At 47.0% G+C, this 16094-nt stretch overlaps 1 protein-coding gene across 1 annotated transcript in view; it reads right to left on the minus strand.

Annotated features, from left to right (window-relative positions):
- Positions 1 to 783: 783 nt before the first annotated feature.
- The window catches only part of ASTN1 (astrotactin 1), a 287830-nt gene continuing 272519 nt past the window's right edge, over positions 784 to 16094 (minus strand). The window contains 6 exon segments of the mRNA XM_060233049.1: positions 784 to 1136; positions 3428 to 3611; positions 3963 to 4063; positions 7920 to 8055; positions 10177 to 10328; positions 13918 to 14051. Of these exon segments, the coding sequence (XP_060089032.1) occupies positions 902 to 1136; positions 3428 to 3611; positions 3963 to 4063; positions 7920 to 8055; positions 10177 to 10328; positions 13918 to 14051 (942 nt within the window). The 3' untranslated portion in view covers positions 784 to 901.

Raw genomic sequence — 16094 nt, forward strand, 5'->3', positions numbered from 1 at the left:
ACTTGTATGATTTATTCTACTGGCATGTGCAGGTAGCAGAATTCACTTTTGTTAGGTGTGGAGGCCAATGGGCCTGGTTGTGTCCATTCACCACGCCGTGGTCTTTGAAACCAGGCGGGTTCCTAGGCCGTATTGTGGATCCTGCCACTCTGTGAGCCCCTGCACTGTTGCAGCAGATCCTGGGGCATCTCAAGGAGGTAATTTTGAGATGCAGGCCATACAGGATGGACGAAGCAGGGCTCGTCCCAATGTCCTCCTATAAATTCTCTCTGCAGTGGCATATGGAGACGGCAGCGCCAGGCAAAAGCTGACACTGTAACAATGTATGAATTCTCTGTGCGAATTCAGAGATTTAGCTAACAGAAACTATTTTAGCATTCCTTTTGAACCTGCCTCTTTTGTTCCTTCTTCCTGTCGCAGAACTGCTCAATTCCAAAAATGAGTATTTTCCTCTTTCCTTGGCGTTAAGTATTCTTTTCTCTTTTGATTTTTACCTGGATATGTGAGGGAGAGCAGCTTGCCACTCTTCCATCCCGTTCTAAAGGAGGATTTTCTTCACGCACACATACACACACACTCACTCACACATAGGCAAATACACCTGTGCCTCTCTGCACAAAGCGAGAGAACTCCTTGGCAACATTGAGAGTGCACTCCCCCTCCCCCATTAACAAATAGCACCTTCCCCCCGCCCGGATCCCACAAACTGTAGAAGGCTGATAGCCACGTTGGGTTATCCATTACAAAGGATACCCTCTTCTTTCCTGGGCGTCTTCAGCCATCTTGAAGAGGAGGCCCCAAAGATCCATGTACAAAACCCCACCCCACCCACACCTACAAACTCCCTCCCCCAATTCTGAGGAAATCCCTGGGGCTTCCTTCCTTCCTTTTGCAAGCCCTCTCAGTTGTCCTTGTCCCCATAGTCGTTGTAGAGGACACTCAGGGTCTGCTCCTCGCACGTCTTCCTGAGGTCCCGACTCAGCTCTGACCAGCTGAACCCGTACGGCTTGATCTCACTGTAGCGGCAGGCGAGGAATTTGAGAGAGGTGCGGTGGAGGCCGATCTTGGGCTCCTGCAAGAGGCCATGACACCAGGTGCTGAGGTCTCCGAGCTGAGAGAGGATGAGGCCGGCTTTTCTGGAGAGGGTGGGAAGGGGCAACGGAAGAGGAGTGGAGAAAAGTCAGAGAGATGGCCAGGTGGATCAAAGCAAAGGTGGAAGACAACACAGGAAAACAGGCTGTTCCTTTCCTTCCTTTTCACCTTCTGCCTCTCCTTTCCTTCCTGCCTGCCTTCCCCCTTCCCTCCTCCCACTCCAATAATAATAAGCAGGCTTTGAATTCAGCAGGAGCTCCTGAATCTTTCTGATGGCCCCCCCTCCTCCTCCCCACCTTGTCCATTGAATAGTAGGTACAGCTGCATAACGATCTCTGGATGAGCTCCACCGCCTATTTTTCTACAAAACGACCCCTGCGAATAACTAATAAATGAGAACTCTTAAGGGAGTGGACTCTTTTTGATCAATGATCATTTTTAACTGGCCGCTCCAGGTAATGTCTTCCCACGCCAGACTTTCTGTTGTTTGTAACTCACTATAAAAAAGCTATTCTTCGGATGAACACTCCCTGCATCAGAAGAAGTGAGCTGTGACTCACAAGAGCTGATGCTGGAATAAATTCTATTAGTCTTTAAGCTGCCACTGGGCTCCACTTTGACTTTGCTGCAATGGACAGACGTGACTGTGTGGTTGTGGTGGGAGTGGTGGAATGCGCGGGAGCACCACAGCCCACTTATGATGACCCCTTGGGATTTTTCAAACAAGAGACAGTCATAGGTGGTTTGCCATTGCCTGCCTCTATGTACCAACCCTGGGCTTCCTTGGTAGTCTCCTGTCATGCCCTGGGGTGCAGGCAGGGAACGAGACCCAGTACCAGACAGGGTATGAGTTGAAGAGCAAAGGGAGCACCTCCAGGGTAAGTCCAAAGCACAGAGTCTAAAGCCAGTCCGAGGTCAGAGCCAACAGAGCAGAGCAGGATAGGAACCAATACAGAACAACATCCAAAACACACAACCAATAGCCAAGTCGTCCGTAGCCAGGAGTTCAGGAGCCAAAGGATCAGATTTCAAAGCCAGCCGGGGTGGATGCACATCACAAGATTAGACACGTTGCTTCCACAGAGAGATCCGCCCAGAGCAGGGGGATAAATGGCTTGCTGCTGCTGTTTCCAATAAATGAGCGGCCAGGCTCCTGTTAGAACTCTCGGCTGAGGGAGCGCCTAGCTCTTGACTGCGCTTCTCGGCACTCAGTGGCCCAATCCTGCTGAAGCCTCTCTCGAAGACGAGTCATCCACAGGGTTCAGTCGGGGGGGGGGGGCTCTGTGCTTGTGGCCACTCAGCTGCAGGGAATGAGGGCGGCAGTGGCCAACTGTCAGTTTTTTCTGAGGGATTGGCTGCTTCCCTTCATCATCGCCCATGACATTTCCCATCCTGGGCATTTCTTTGTATATTAGGCTACACCCCCCCTGATGTAACCAATCCTCCAAGAGCTTACAGTAGGCCTTGTAAGAAGAGCCCAGTAAGCTCTTGGAAGATTGGCTACATCAAGGGGATGTAGCTTAATATGCAAAGGAGTTCCTGCTACAAAAAAAAGCCCTGCTCCCATCCAAGTACTATCTAGGACTGACCCTGCTTAACTTCCAAGATCTGATGTGCCAGCCAGGTCAGTGTCAGAACTTGTAACTTTCCTGTATGCTGTTAGCCTAACTGACTCCATGTTGGAAACAAATACTAACCCAGCACGCTCCATGCCAGGCCACTAACTAAGACAGTATACATTCCAAGCAGCCTGTGATCACTGAAGGGTGGCAGATAGCCTCTGGTCAACATCTGCAGGTGGCCTTTGAAGCCAGCCGCTTAGGACAGCTCAGCAGGGCTCCATCCTCCCTAGCTGATAACAGACCCTGAGAAACAGACAGTTGTCTCTGACAGTGTGAAAGATCGTTTTATTGTTGCTGCTACAACCGCATAAAATGTAACCAATGCTTGCTTCGTTATCAGTGTTATCCTGTACCTTCAGCACTATAGTTCTCAATAAATGCCTATACTTTTGCAACAAAGTCTTGGGCCTCGCTTGAAGTTCTTCCAGTTCTGACAGTCAGGGCCAAAATGGCTACGCATTGAGAATGATTAGAAACACAATCTGTTTCCCTAATCTGCTTCGCATGCTCGTCTGTTTTTCAGGCTTGGAAGTACTTGCTTTACGCCATTCTGTTTGATATTCTAGGTTTTTCTATTATCTGTTTTATAAGGTATTTTGGGGGGAAAACAGAAGTCAGGACTAAACTGGTCTGCCTTGCAGCTCAAACGGTCCTGCTGGGAAATAGCTAATTTTGTGATGCCAGCTCAGGGATCCCCTCTAAGAGACTCTTACCTGGGTCCAAGTTCATCCTCACATCGCCAGGTGAACTCCCCAAAGCTCTCATAGTGCTGGTTGTAGTGATAAAGGACTCGGTGGAGACTCGGAGAGCCCAGGTCCAGCAGTGTGTTGTAGGCAGTTTGCTGTTCCTTCCCGCTAGTGTAGCCGTTGAAGAGGTTGTAGATCTTGTCTGCAATTTCTGGATTTAAAAATAAAATCAGAACACGTGAAATGACTTGCGGGCATGCATGGCAAAGGATATTTTACAGCAGTAATCTTCACTCTTTGCAACATGGGGACCTTTCTTAAATCTTCCTCATTTATTTATATGGTGGTAATTCTGCTGGCATCCTCATGGTCAGCTGGTGATCTAGGGATGTACTGTTGGATATCTGAGAATCCAGATGTAGTTCAAACCACACCCCATTTACTTCATTTCTAGCGCTTTGCTGTCTGGTTTTGTGTCCTCAGGTAATAAGAAGCAGGAGAGATTGAGTTAGTCATGTACATGAAACCCTCTTTTGCCCAATGCTCATACCACCATGGTTACCTTGGGCCTTCACATCATCCACCACTGGACAAGGGGTCTTCACTGTCACGTCACTTGAGCGGGAACGTCTGCCTGTGTTGTCTACACCCCAAAGTGTGAACCTGGTGAGAGAAGAGGGAATAATGTCAGATATGTATGGGGAACCAATACACAAGAGGAAACCGTGCTAGTTAGCAACTCGGCAGACTGGTACTCCAAAGCTGTTTCTCAATGGAGCTTTGTCAGGTGCATACGTGGTATTGACGCAGACTCCAGCGTTTCTTGCATGACGAGGTAAGTCTGGCTGAGCATTCTTCAGATGCCGGCATTTCTTACATGATTCCAAGTAAGCCTGTGATTGTATCATTTGTCTCAATACCACGCAAGTACCTGACAAAGCTCCATTGAGAAATGGCTTTGGAGTACGGTCTGCCGTTGCACTTTTCTTCTACTGGGACATTTGGACTGGGTCCTATATAACTCCATGTGAGCAAAAGAAGATAGAGCTACGTCCTCATGTATTTAAATGAGCTCTTATATGGACTATTCTAAGCTATAGATAGTGTGTATAGTGATATGAACTGCATTGGGGCTCGTTTTTTCAAGTTTGCATATAGTGAATTTAGACTGTCAATGTATAGTGTAGTTATGTGTCTTGGAGAAATTTTATTTTACTGATAGCACTTTACGGAATATTTTCATAAATATATAACACATTTTGCAATATTCAGCCATGAGCTTTGGCTTTTGTTCGAGATATGTATGGGGGGCATCTCCTAGCCAGTTTGGTTCCTGTTGCAAAGTTCAGCCAGACAGTTTGGCTTCCCCTGATTGGCTGATTGCTTTGCAACAACTTCCAAGTCTTACAGAGTTGGGGAGAATTTATTGGCGCTCCCAAGTTTAGTCAATGGATGATTTGGACTAATCAGGTAGCAAATTTTTCTGTAGAATTAAAATTATATTTATTATATTTATAAAAATACAGATGGCAGGTAGCATCATAGTGTTGGAAGAGAAGGACCAGATGCTGACTCTTCGGGTATGTTCACACTACACTAAATAATGCATTTTGCCGCTGGATTTTTGCTATTCTTACACAGTAAAAATCTAGTTGCAAAACACATTATTTGGTGTAGTATGAACATACCCTTAAGCCTCAGCCTCCGGAGAGGGGTCACAAGACAGTCAGACAGATAGACAGCAAAATGTGGGTTTCCTTCCTGTTTACCCTTCTGCCTCTGTCCCTTTGATGCGTAGACCAATACTTCTTAGGGAAACTGCCTTTCTTCTGCTTATTTTTCTCTCTCATACATCTGAAGGAGGAGCACATTTGCTCTCCATATTTGGCATCATGGGTGCAGGATGCATCTGGAGCATCCTAGGTATTTAAAATAGCAAGATCCTGTCTCTCTCATATTTACTGTCTAGAATAGAGTTCCCTAAATAAAGCTTTTTGACTAGTTATGTGTGCATACACATCAGACATGTGCAAAGGTGCATGTGTTTCAACATGCATGAACCCAGGGTATGCCTGCTTTACAACTCTGGTTTTACATTAGTTTAACTATCACAGCTCTCCTCAGGGAATCCTGGGGGTTATAGTCCTGTTTGGATACTGAGCATTCTTTGCCATAGCTTCATTCCCTCCTCACAAAACTGCATTCCCAAGGAGAAAAACTGCATTATATGTGTCAGATGCCTATATGTTGAAAACTGAAGTGAGACAGAAGCAGGGCATTTTTTTGTAGCAGGAACTCCTTTGCATATTAGGCCACACACCCCTTTTCTAGCCAATCCTCCTGGAGCTTACAGTAGGCCCTGTACTAAGAGCCCTGTAAGCTCCAGGAGGATTGGCTGCATCAGGGTATGTGGCAACAAACGTGGTGGTGTAATGACAAGGAGTATTATTGAATGTGAAGAGTTAAACAATATAATGGTTTGAAATTGTAGCTTGGAGAAAGCAGTAATGCGAAACAGGAAGTTTAGACCGGTTATGCTGGTAAGTTGATGGTATTGGAAGAAATTGAGTTACCGGTGCATACAGAGACCTAATCCGGAATTGTTACAAATGGAATATGAATTTTTGATATAAGTAAAGAAATTGAATTTTTCATATTTATTGATGAGAGTATCTTTATTGGACATTTGTGAACATTATTCATTGGAGAAGAGGTATTCTTTACATGGAGCCTGTACTTTTTTGCAAACCTCCTGTCCGTGTGACTTTTTTTCTGCTTTATATTCCCAACCTGGTGGAATCAGCTCCCTATTGAGATCCGGGCCCTACCTGGCTTATTAGCCTTCCGTAGGGCCTGTAAAACGGAGCTGTTCCGCCAGGCTTTTAGCTGAGGCTGCGGGCGTCTATTCTTGATCTGTTGGCCTCTCCGGCCAGCACCGTCATCTGTGCTAGAAATTGGAATAAAAACTGCCATCCCTATGAGATATCATGATGTGAGATGGCTAGGCTGGGCAATATGTGATGTCATGGTAATCTGAGTGCCGTTGAGTTGTCTGTTTTAAAATGTTTTTATTGTATTTTATTGTTTTATTATATGTTGTACTGCACCCTGAGGCCTACGGGGAATGGGCAGAATAGAAATTTACTAAAATAAAAATAAATAAATAAAAAAGCCCTGGATAGAAGGATGCTGTTTTATCAGATAGGGAATGTACCATCATTACTCATTTGTAGTTTCAAGGGATCTTTATCTTTCCCCAGTGAAATCATGAATGCTGTATGGATTGGGGTTTGGAGGAGTGTCATTGCCAACAACTGGCAGGACTGAGTGGATACCTGATTCTGAAGTCGCTTGAAATTTGCACTTCCCAGGAATATGTGACTTGGAACATCTCGCAGACATTACTTAAACATTCAAATGGTTTATTTAAACATAACTAAAATATTTAAATAATCTCTGCAAAATTTTAAGTGATGCGAGCAAAAGATGGCAAACGCACCACGCAAAACCCTGGACCGCGTCCAAGTACTGGGGTTTGTCCCTGCTTCATATCTCACAATTAATCCACCTAACATGATTTAATTGCAGCACAGCAGCCCTGATATAAATAAACACAGGTTACCTTCACATATGTGGGATGGGAAGTTTTCCATGGGGAAAAAAAATACAGCATTGAAAATTTCCTAGGAAACGTCCACTTTGGGAAATTTTCTGCAGAAAATATCCCACTTCCCACCCAACCCCATCAGTACAAACTCCAGTTGCAAGTGCCTCCACCTGGTGGATTTTGCAAGGACTTTTCCCCGTTCCATCTTAACAGAGGCTGCCGACAAAGACACACGGGCTGGGTACAGACAGGCAGCTTTGCACGCACCGGAGGCATCCCAAACTGTGCTGCCCCAAAATAGAGCGGCCAAATCCCGATCAGACGTTCCCATGTGATGCACCGATATATCTCACGGGGGGCGCTTTGGTACATTCACATGGTTGTTGCGCACCATCCCCTTAGCGCAGTTTGGGTTTCTTTTTTCCCTTGCATTTTCATTAGCCGTGTGCACATGTGCTCTGCGAAGTTATTTTTTTAAAAGAATACCAGTGACTGCCTAGAGCAGACTGGCGGGTTCACACTGCCACTCCACCATGCTTGAGTGCTCTCGCGTTCAGACTCCCCAGAAAGACGGATGGAATGAGGCAGTGGTAGCTATTCAATATGTCTCAGAGGCGTCAGAGGACGGGGCGAGTGCAAGAGCGGGGCGGGCAGCAGCTGTGCCTGTCTGACCTTGCCTTTCTCATCTGCCTGGTGGCTGTGCCTACATTGGCTCGAATTGGCTGTCTGAATTCAGCTAGGGTTTACCAACTTGCCTCTGCTCAGAAACATACTCTTTGAATATATAGCTGAAAAGAACATTCGGTGCAATTTGAAAGTGTGCACAATTGCACTGCCCTCACTGTTTGGTCCTAATGAAGTCATCCTCCTACTGGTTAGGTGAGTGCCACAGAATCAGCTGCTGCCACTCACATGTAGGTGGTGTCTGGCTCCAAGCAGCGGATGATCAAGGAGATGGTCATGGAGAGCTTGTCGGGCACCTGGGCTGGCATTGCACAGGGTGACTTGGCCCCAGAGATGATGTCATCCACAAAGCTCAGCACTGTCTCTAGGGAAACAGGAGAGACAGCCGTTATCTGATGATACAGATGGGAGAAGAGCAAGAGAAGCAAGAAGAAAGGGGAAACATGAACCTGAAGCAGAGGTTCTGCATTGGATAAGTGCCTGGATAACACCAGGAATACTAGTGCAAAGAAAAAAGGAAATGGAGGTAGGGATGGGTGAACACCTTGAGAACACCTGATGCTGTCATCAAAACTTCTTTGAGCTTTCCAATTCAACTTCAAATGTGACTTTACATGATAAACCATGAAATGTGTTGGATTCCACGCCCAACCTGAGAATTCCACAACTCCACAAGACATGGGAGATCAGCCAACAGAGCTCTCACCAGGAATATTTTTTTTTTGGGGGGGGGGGAATCATGCACATGGAAGGTCCAGTTTGGATCAGTACTGTAGCACTCATGTGTGTGTTTGTGCAGTTTAGCTTCTGCATCATTTTCCTGACCTGAAAGAGCTCTGTGCTGATATCTGCCCTGCTTAGCCAAACATACTAGTACTGATGGGGGCCCTCGTATATTTGGCCCAGGAGGCAAATAGTGGAATCCTGGAGCAGTTACAGGTTGGGACTGTGATGCAGGGGGAAGGCTTAACCAAGCTTTTTCTCATACCATGGCCCTTATAAGCTGACTCATAAAAGGTAGTAAAGGTAGTCCTCTGTGCAAGCACTGAGTTGTTATCGACCCATGGGGTGACACCACATCAGGACATTTTCTTGGCAGACTTTTTACGTGGCGGTTTGCCATTGCCTTCCCCAGTCATCTACACTTTCCCCCCAGCAAGCTGGGGACTCATTTTACTGACCTCGGAAGAATGGAAGGCTGAGTCAATCTGGGGCTGGCTACCTGAACCCAGCTTCCACCGGGATCGAACTCAGGTCGTGAGCAGAGCTTGGACTGCAGTACTGCAGCTTCCCACTCTGCACCACGGAGCTCTTCCCAAGCTGACTCATAAGAGTTTTTTTTTAAAAAAAAAAATGCCAGGAGCTCTCTTTGTCAAATACCCAGCATCTTGTATAATTTTGCTCTGAGAGTGCCATGTGCGACAATTAAACTATTTGGTCACCCTGACCTGATTAGCCCAGGCAAGCCCAATCTCATTGGATCTTGGCAGCTAAGCAGGGCTGACCCTAGAAAGTACTCGAAAGGGAAACCTCCTTGGAATACCAGCAGTTGGGAGGCGGGGCAGACTTTATTCAGCCACCTCCAGGCTCCCAATAGGGGTCAGTCACTAGAGGCTGCCATTACCGCCAGCTACACACACACACTCACATATGCACATATACATACAAAAATGCCAAAAAAGAAAGAAACTATTAGTCTTACATCTTTACACAGATTGTTTACCAGGAAGTCCATAGAACACACTGAGAAGAGGCACAGGTCCTCTGCCACCTTACAACAGTTCCACCATATTAGAATCAACAGCACTCCTGGTTATCCAGTTGAACAGGACTGGTGAAAAGTAATCAGGAATTGGGGTATTCTTTTCTCTCCCTGCATGGCTTGGAAGGAACTGGGCCTTCAGGTGGCTGCCAGATGTTTATACATCTCTTAGAGAAATATAATAGCTGAAGAGCATTGGGTTCACGATCAGACGAAAGATGCATTTGGTGGAACTGCCCCCAGATCAAAACCTTTTTTGAAAGAAATATTACAAGTGATCTATGTTGTGATGGAATATAATTTACCAGAACGTCTACAAGCCATTGTGTTGTGAGATATTCATCAGGTAGTAAGACAAGAGTGATTTTATTATTATGGAGAGCAAAGATTTGGATGGTGAAACTTTGGAAGGATATTAAAGTTGCTGAGATCGAGTCCCGTGTGAGAAAGCTATGGAAGAATGTCTTTCGGAATGCTTTTTCCAGCGATTATAGGCTTGGATCCTAAACAGTGTGAGCAGAATTGTGTCAGTAAAAGGTACCTCTTCTCAAAGCCTCCTTTGCCTGTCAAAATCTGGCTCTGGATCAGTTGACCAGAAATTATAGCATGCAGGCATTTTAGTAATACTGCACATTGAGATTTGATTTTCCTTATCTATTTTTGTAAAAATTATTAGGGCCATCTTGAGTGGGGGGGGGGAAACAAACAAACGAATGGACTCACCAGTTTCCACCTTGGAATGGTCCAAGCGGTCAGTGACTTTCTCCTGGCGAATGAGGTAATCAACAATCTGCACCCCAATGGGGGGCTCCGAATGCTCCCACTCCAGCACCACCAGTGAGCTGCTGGGCTCATGAACGGTGGACAACCTCAGCCTGCACAAAGAGAGACAGAACCAAAAAAGATGTCGGGCTGAGGGTGACCCTCAGAACTCTGAGTTATGTGCTAGATAGGAACAGAGGCCACCCTGTGCTGATTTACCCTAGTTGAAGCCTACTGATCTCAGTGCATTTGGACTGGACCAACTTGATACAGGACTGCAGTGCAAGAGGTAGATTTTCACAATTATCTATTTCCTTTGCAATCTGGACCCAGCCTAATCCAATGGAACACCTCGTAATATTTTTTTTTTGGGGGGGGGGAGAGGCAGGTTTAGCCCAGAGTCTTGTAAACAGGGCTTTTTTTGTGTGTAGCAGGAGCTCCTTTGCATATTAGGCCACACGCCCCTGATGTAGCCAATCCTCCAAGAGCTTATAATAGGCCCTGTAATAAGAGCCCTGTGAGCTCTTGGAGGGTTGGCTACATCAGGGGTGCATGGCCTAACATGCAAGGGAGTTTCTGCTACAAAAAAACAGCCCTGCTTATAAATGGTAGTCTATGAAGCTTACTGGATGACCTTGGGCCACTCATGAACTGTCCATTGATTCTACCTCACAGGGGCTGCCTGTGGCGTGACTCTGGCAAGGGCAGAGGTGCAAGCCCCGGGAGGGCGCTACAATGGCTGTCCCATCCTTTCCTCCGTGGCAAGGGAAATACTGGTGAAAGTGGCTGTGGGGGAGCCGCACACCTGTGCTGCAGAGCCCACCGCAGGGCTGGCTGTCACTCTGCCAGCTGCATCAGATGCAGGGGTGGAGCTAGGGCAGCCTCATAGCGCACTCTGTGGCAAAGGCACGCGGCTGCTCCTCGCCACTTTCGGAGGGGGCGGGGTGCCCTGCCTAGGGTGTTGTTCTGCCTCGAGCTGTTGCTGGGTGGAGCTTGGGGAGGGGGAGGTTTGGGGGAGGAAGGGTCTCAGTAGGGCATAATGCCATAGAACAGGGATGTCAAACATGCAGTCTGGGGGCTGAATCAGGCCCCTGGAGGGCTTCTATTAGGCCCCTGAGCAACTGGCGGTCATCTGCTTCCTTCTCCCTTGTCTTGCTTCCTTCTGCATAACAGTTTATTTTGCAAAGCTTGCTCAATTGAACAGGAGCTGCAGAGTAAAACCTCTATTTTCTCCATTGGCTGAGGCTCCTCCCTTGGGGAGGAAGGGGGGAAGCAGCTTGTTTTTCTGGGCTCTCTCAATCGCACAGCAGAGCCACTAAGCCAAGCCTCTCTTCCTTCTATTAGCTGAGGCTCCTCCCCCTTCCAGTCCCTTGGGGAAGGATGGAAAGAGCCAGAGCTTCCTTTGCCCAGTTCCCTGGATCCCATGGGGGAAATACAAAGAAAGCACCTCCAAGACCGCCTGCTAAGGTTTTAAGCATGTTTTAAGCTTTTATATATATATATATATATATATATTTGTGTTTGTCTGTGTCCTTTATAAAGTTTGTATCTCCGCTACCTAATCTTAAATAGGTACACACATGGCGTGGCCTTACATTGCCAGGCCCAACAAGGTCTCATTTATGTCAGATCTGGCCCTCATAACAAATGAGTTCGACACCCCTACCATAGAGCCCAATCTCCAAAGCAGCCATTTTTCCCTCAGGGAAACTCATCTTGGTTGTACTAAGGAGATCAACTGTAATAGTAGGAGATCTCCAGGTGCCACCTGGAGGCTGGCAACCCTACAAGGCTTTCTCCAGCTCAAGTGGCTGTCCCATGCAAGAAGCCTTCTGCTGATGAATGACCCACTTCCACTGTTGGAAATCGCCTCGGGCTGGACGAGGGCTTCAAATTTTGCTGAGCAGAGGCAGTGAGATCTAGACCCAGGGTGACTAACAGGTAAATATCTCCCCCCCACAACACACACAAACCTTGGTATTACATTAGGTTTCCAGGCTTACTGTTTACTTATAATAAATGTTCCCCCTTTTGTGGGTGGTGGTATCTGCAGTCTTTTTCATTGTGACATTGCTGCAATATTTATTTTATTGATCCATTTGTTTAATTTGAACATGTGTAGTCGACCTTTCTGCCTGCCAAAGCCCTCAAGGTGGCTTTTGTGGAACGCAGTATCCATAAAACATGCTCATAAAATACCATAAAACCCCATAAAAAGGTCAGCAGTAAAAGTACATTACATAATATAGTCAGCAACAGAGATCCAGAATAACGCTGGGTATGTCCGCCCCCAAAAGGCCTGGTATGACTAAGAAAGATTAGCGGGGCCTTCAAGGGCCCCTGCAGGACTGGAGATAGCACAGCAGTGGACTAAATTCTTCTTTCATGAAAGAAACAGAATGTTCCCAATTTCCTCTCTCCTGATGAAGCTTGCTGATCTCCCTGAAATGCCATTTCCGGGAAGGGTTGCCAGACCCCCCCAGCGGAGGTGCAGCCCCACCCCACTGCTGGGTTCTGCCTCCCAGCCACCAATGAGTTGGCCAATGGGAAGACTTACCTGGAGAAAGAGAAACGCTCAGGCCTCACTGTCCATGTCACATAGGAAGTGACATCATCTCACCAGAGACATCCAGGCAACACTCTGGCATTTGGGCAAAAAACTTTACGGTAGAAAGTTCACCATAGAGTTTTTGCCCACATATCAGAGCATCATGGTGATAGCACAGCATGATGATGTCATTTCCTGTGTGATTTCTGGAAACTACCTCACCCATTCTATGAGTGGAAAGTTTAGCCTGCATCCTACCCAAGGACTGGAGCTGAGCCTCTTCAAGGGACCCGAAATGAGACAGAGTCTGCTTCTAGTCTCAGAAAGGGATGTACAAACCTATTCCTTTAATTCAGTGAAGCATTCTGCTTTTCCATCCCTGGACTTAGATATCCTCAGAAACTCCACGAAGGGCTCAGAGTGCTTCCATGGATTGTGGAGACTAACTGGATGTGCACTGATATGTGCACAGGGTTGCCATCCTCCAGTTGGGGGCTGGAGATCTCCTGGAATGACACCTGGCTACATAAATCACTTATTTGTTTCTTTATTTAAAACATATAGTCCACTTTTTCTGGAGAAAATGGCTGCTCTGGAAGGTGGATTGAATGGCATTATACTCTACTAAGGTCCCTCTCCTCCCTAATCTGCCTATATCTGAACCCAGAGTTGGCAACCTTAATGCACTTCTGAGAAATTTACCACTTTCAGCAGGGTGCTCATTTTGACATTCCATGCACAACCAGAGGTGTAAGCTCTTGGAGGACTGGCTACATCAGGGGTGTGTGGCCTAATATGCAAGGAGCTCCTGCTAGAATTCTACTCCTGGGCACAACTCTTTGTGCTTCTTAACCCTCCCTCCAGTAGCTGATGCAATAATAAAGCATGAAAACTCTCCTTTGCCTAGCTTGCCAAAGAATGTGCACATGCAGCCACCTTGCTGACTTTTCCATGCTGGGAATCACACATTATAAAGTTGGGGATAACTGCCTGCATTAGGGCAGCTACAAAACATGGGGCAGAAGCAGTAGCAACAGTAATAGTAGAAGAAAAGAAGAAGTGCGGAGTCCTACTGTAAGATGGTGTGTGCACTGAAGAGACATTCAGCAAAATCTTAGTTCTGCAAGGAGAAGAGGGGAGGGAGGGACACGTACACGGGGTGTGGGAGGGGTGCACAGGCCGGGAGGCCGTCAGCACCGAAGGCACTTGAGTCGCACCGACACCAGTCCTCGATAACATCCCCACTGCCCGAGCACCACAGGGAACTCATGGTAGCCTCTTGCAAGAGCTGAGAATCAGAGAGAGAGAGAGAGAAAGCACAGCAGGAGTGTCAGGAGCACATAGAAAGGCTGAACCAAAAGACTCCCTGCCTCACCCCCATTTGCGGGCTTATTTGTGGGACCCCTTCCTCTTTCATGGAGAGGAGCTTCCAATAGGGAGAGGTCCATCTGGTGGCCCTCATGGTTGCCCTCGTGGCAGAGGGGACCGTGGTCCCTGCTGCTACTCAGAGCCAGTGTTCCCTCTAAGTCTTGTGAGCGAAAACTCTACTTTGTGAGCTGCTGGCATGAAAGTTGTGAGCGACGGTATAAATCAGTTTGCTCTGGGGCCCTTTTTCCTGAGCTAAGACAAAAATATGTTTAGGAAGGGAATTGAAAACAAATCAGCCAGTATCATAATGCCCCTGTATAAATCGATGGTGCGGTCGCTTTTGGAATACTGTGTACAATTCTGGTCACCGCACCTCAAAAAAGGATATTATAGCACTGGAAGAAGTCCAGAAAAGGGCAACTAGAATGATTAAAGGGCTGGAACACTTTCCCTATGAAGAAAGGTTAAAATGCTCGGAGCTCTTTTGCTTGGAGAAACGTCGACTGCGGGGTGACATGATAGAGGTTTACAAGATTATGCATGAGATGGAGAAAGTAGAGAAAGAAGTACTTTTCTCCCTTTCTCACAATACAAGAACTCGTGGGCATTCACTGAAATTGCTGAGCAGTCAGATTAGAACAGATAAAAGGAAGTATTTCTTCACCCAAAGGGTGATTAACATGTGGAATTCACTGCCACAGGAGGTGGCGGTGGCTACAAGCATAGAGAGCTTCAAGAGGGGATTGGATAAAAACATGGAGAAGAGGTCCGTCAGTGGCTATTAGCCACAGTATATTATCGGAACTCTCTGTCTGGGGCAGTGATGCTCTGTATTCCTGGTGCTTGGGGCGGGGCAAAGTGGAAGGACTTCTAGACCCATGTGAACCTTCTGATGGCACTTGGGAGGTTTTTTTTGGGCCACTGTGTGACACAGAGTGTTGAACTGGATGGGCCACTGGCCTGATCCAACATGGCTTCTCTTATGTAAGCCAGAGGCTAACAAACTGTGACCTAGCTCACACTAGCTCAGCTTAGAGAGAACACTGCTCAGAGTCCAGTTTTTTTCAGTCATCACACCACAGCAGCAGTTCCCCCACAGAGAAGCTTCGAAGGGAGATTACAATGCAAGGTTGTGGAACTTGGATTCCTTAACAAGTTCCATGCTCACACTCTGTCCTCCAGAGCTGAATAGGGACATACCATTCTTATCACATTGCAGGTGTTCGTTTTCTGAACCCTCCACTTCTACATAGTATCTCCCAGCTCTAATCAAGCTAGTTATGTTTGGCATTGCACCTCTGCATCCTCACACCAACTGGCCTTTCCTGGCAACTTCATCTCACCTTTACACCTGGATATAAATACTGATGGATCTGCAGTCTTACCTGTATCAGACCTGTATATGATTTGATTCATGAAAACTTATATTTGAGAAAATGCTGTTGGTCTGTATGGCACTACTGGACACACATTTTGCTTTACTACTCTAGACTAACACACCCAAATCCATACCAGAGTAGGAGCAGAAATCATTGCCCTCGCTCAGGTTTGGCTTAAGAACATAAGAGAAGCCATGTTGGAGCAGGCCAATGGCCCCTCCAGTCCAACACTCAGGGTCACACAGTGGCCAAAAAACCCAGGTGCCATCAGGAGGTCCATCAGTAGGGCCAGAACAAGAGAAGTCCTCACACTGTTGTCCCTCCCAAGCCCCAGGGCTTCAAGGGGATGCCATGCAGCTGCATGAAAATGGTGTGCAACCAAAGTCAGAGGGAGTGGCATTGCCGTGCCACCCCAGAAGAGAGAGAAACAGTGCAGAGCAGTGGCAATTTAGGCTGCCGCTGCAAGAACTGTGGATAGGAAGCACAGAAAAAGCATGCAAGGAGCCTTCCGCAGTTCCTGTCATCCTGCCAGCCTGCCTTCACCCCTGGAATCCTTTCCTTTAGAGCCTTGGGCCCAGTCTTGC

Source organism: Heteronotia binoei, chromosome 2 (genome assembly GCF_032191835.1).
Source record: "Heteronotia binoei isolate CCM8104 ecotype False Entrance Well chromosome 2, APGP_CSIRO_Hbin_v1, whole genome shotgun sequence".
Lineage (NCBI taxonomy): Eukaryota > Metazoa > Chordata > Lepidosauria > Squamata > Gekkonidae > Heteronotia > Heteronotia binoei.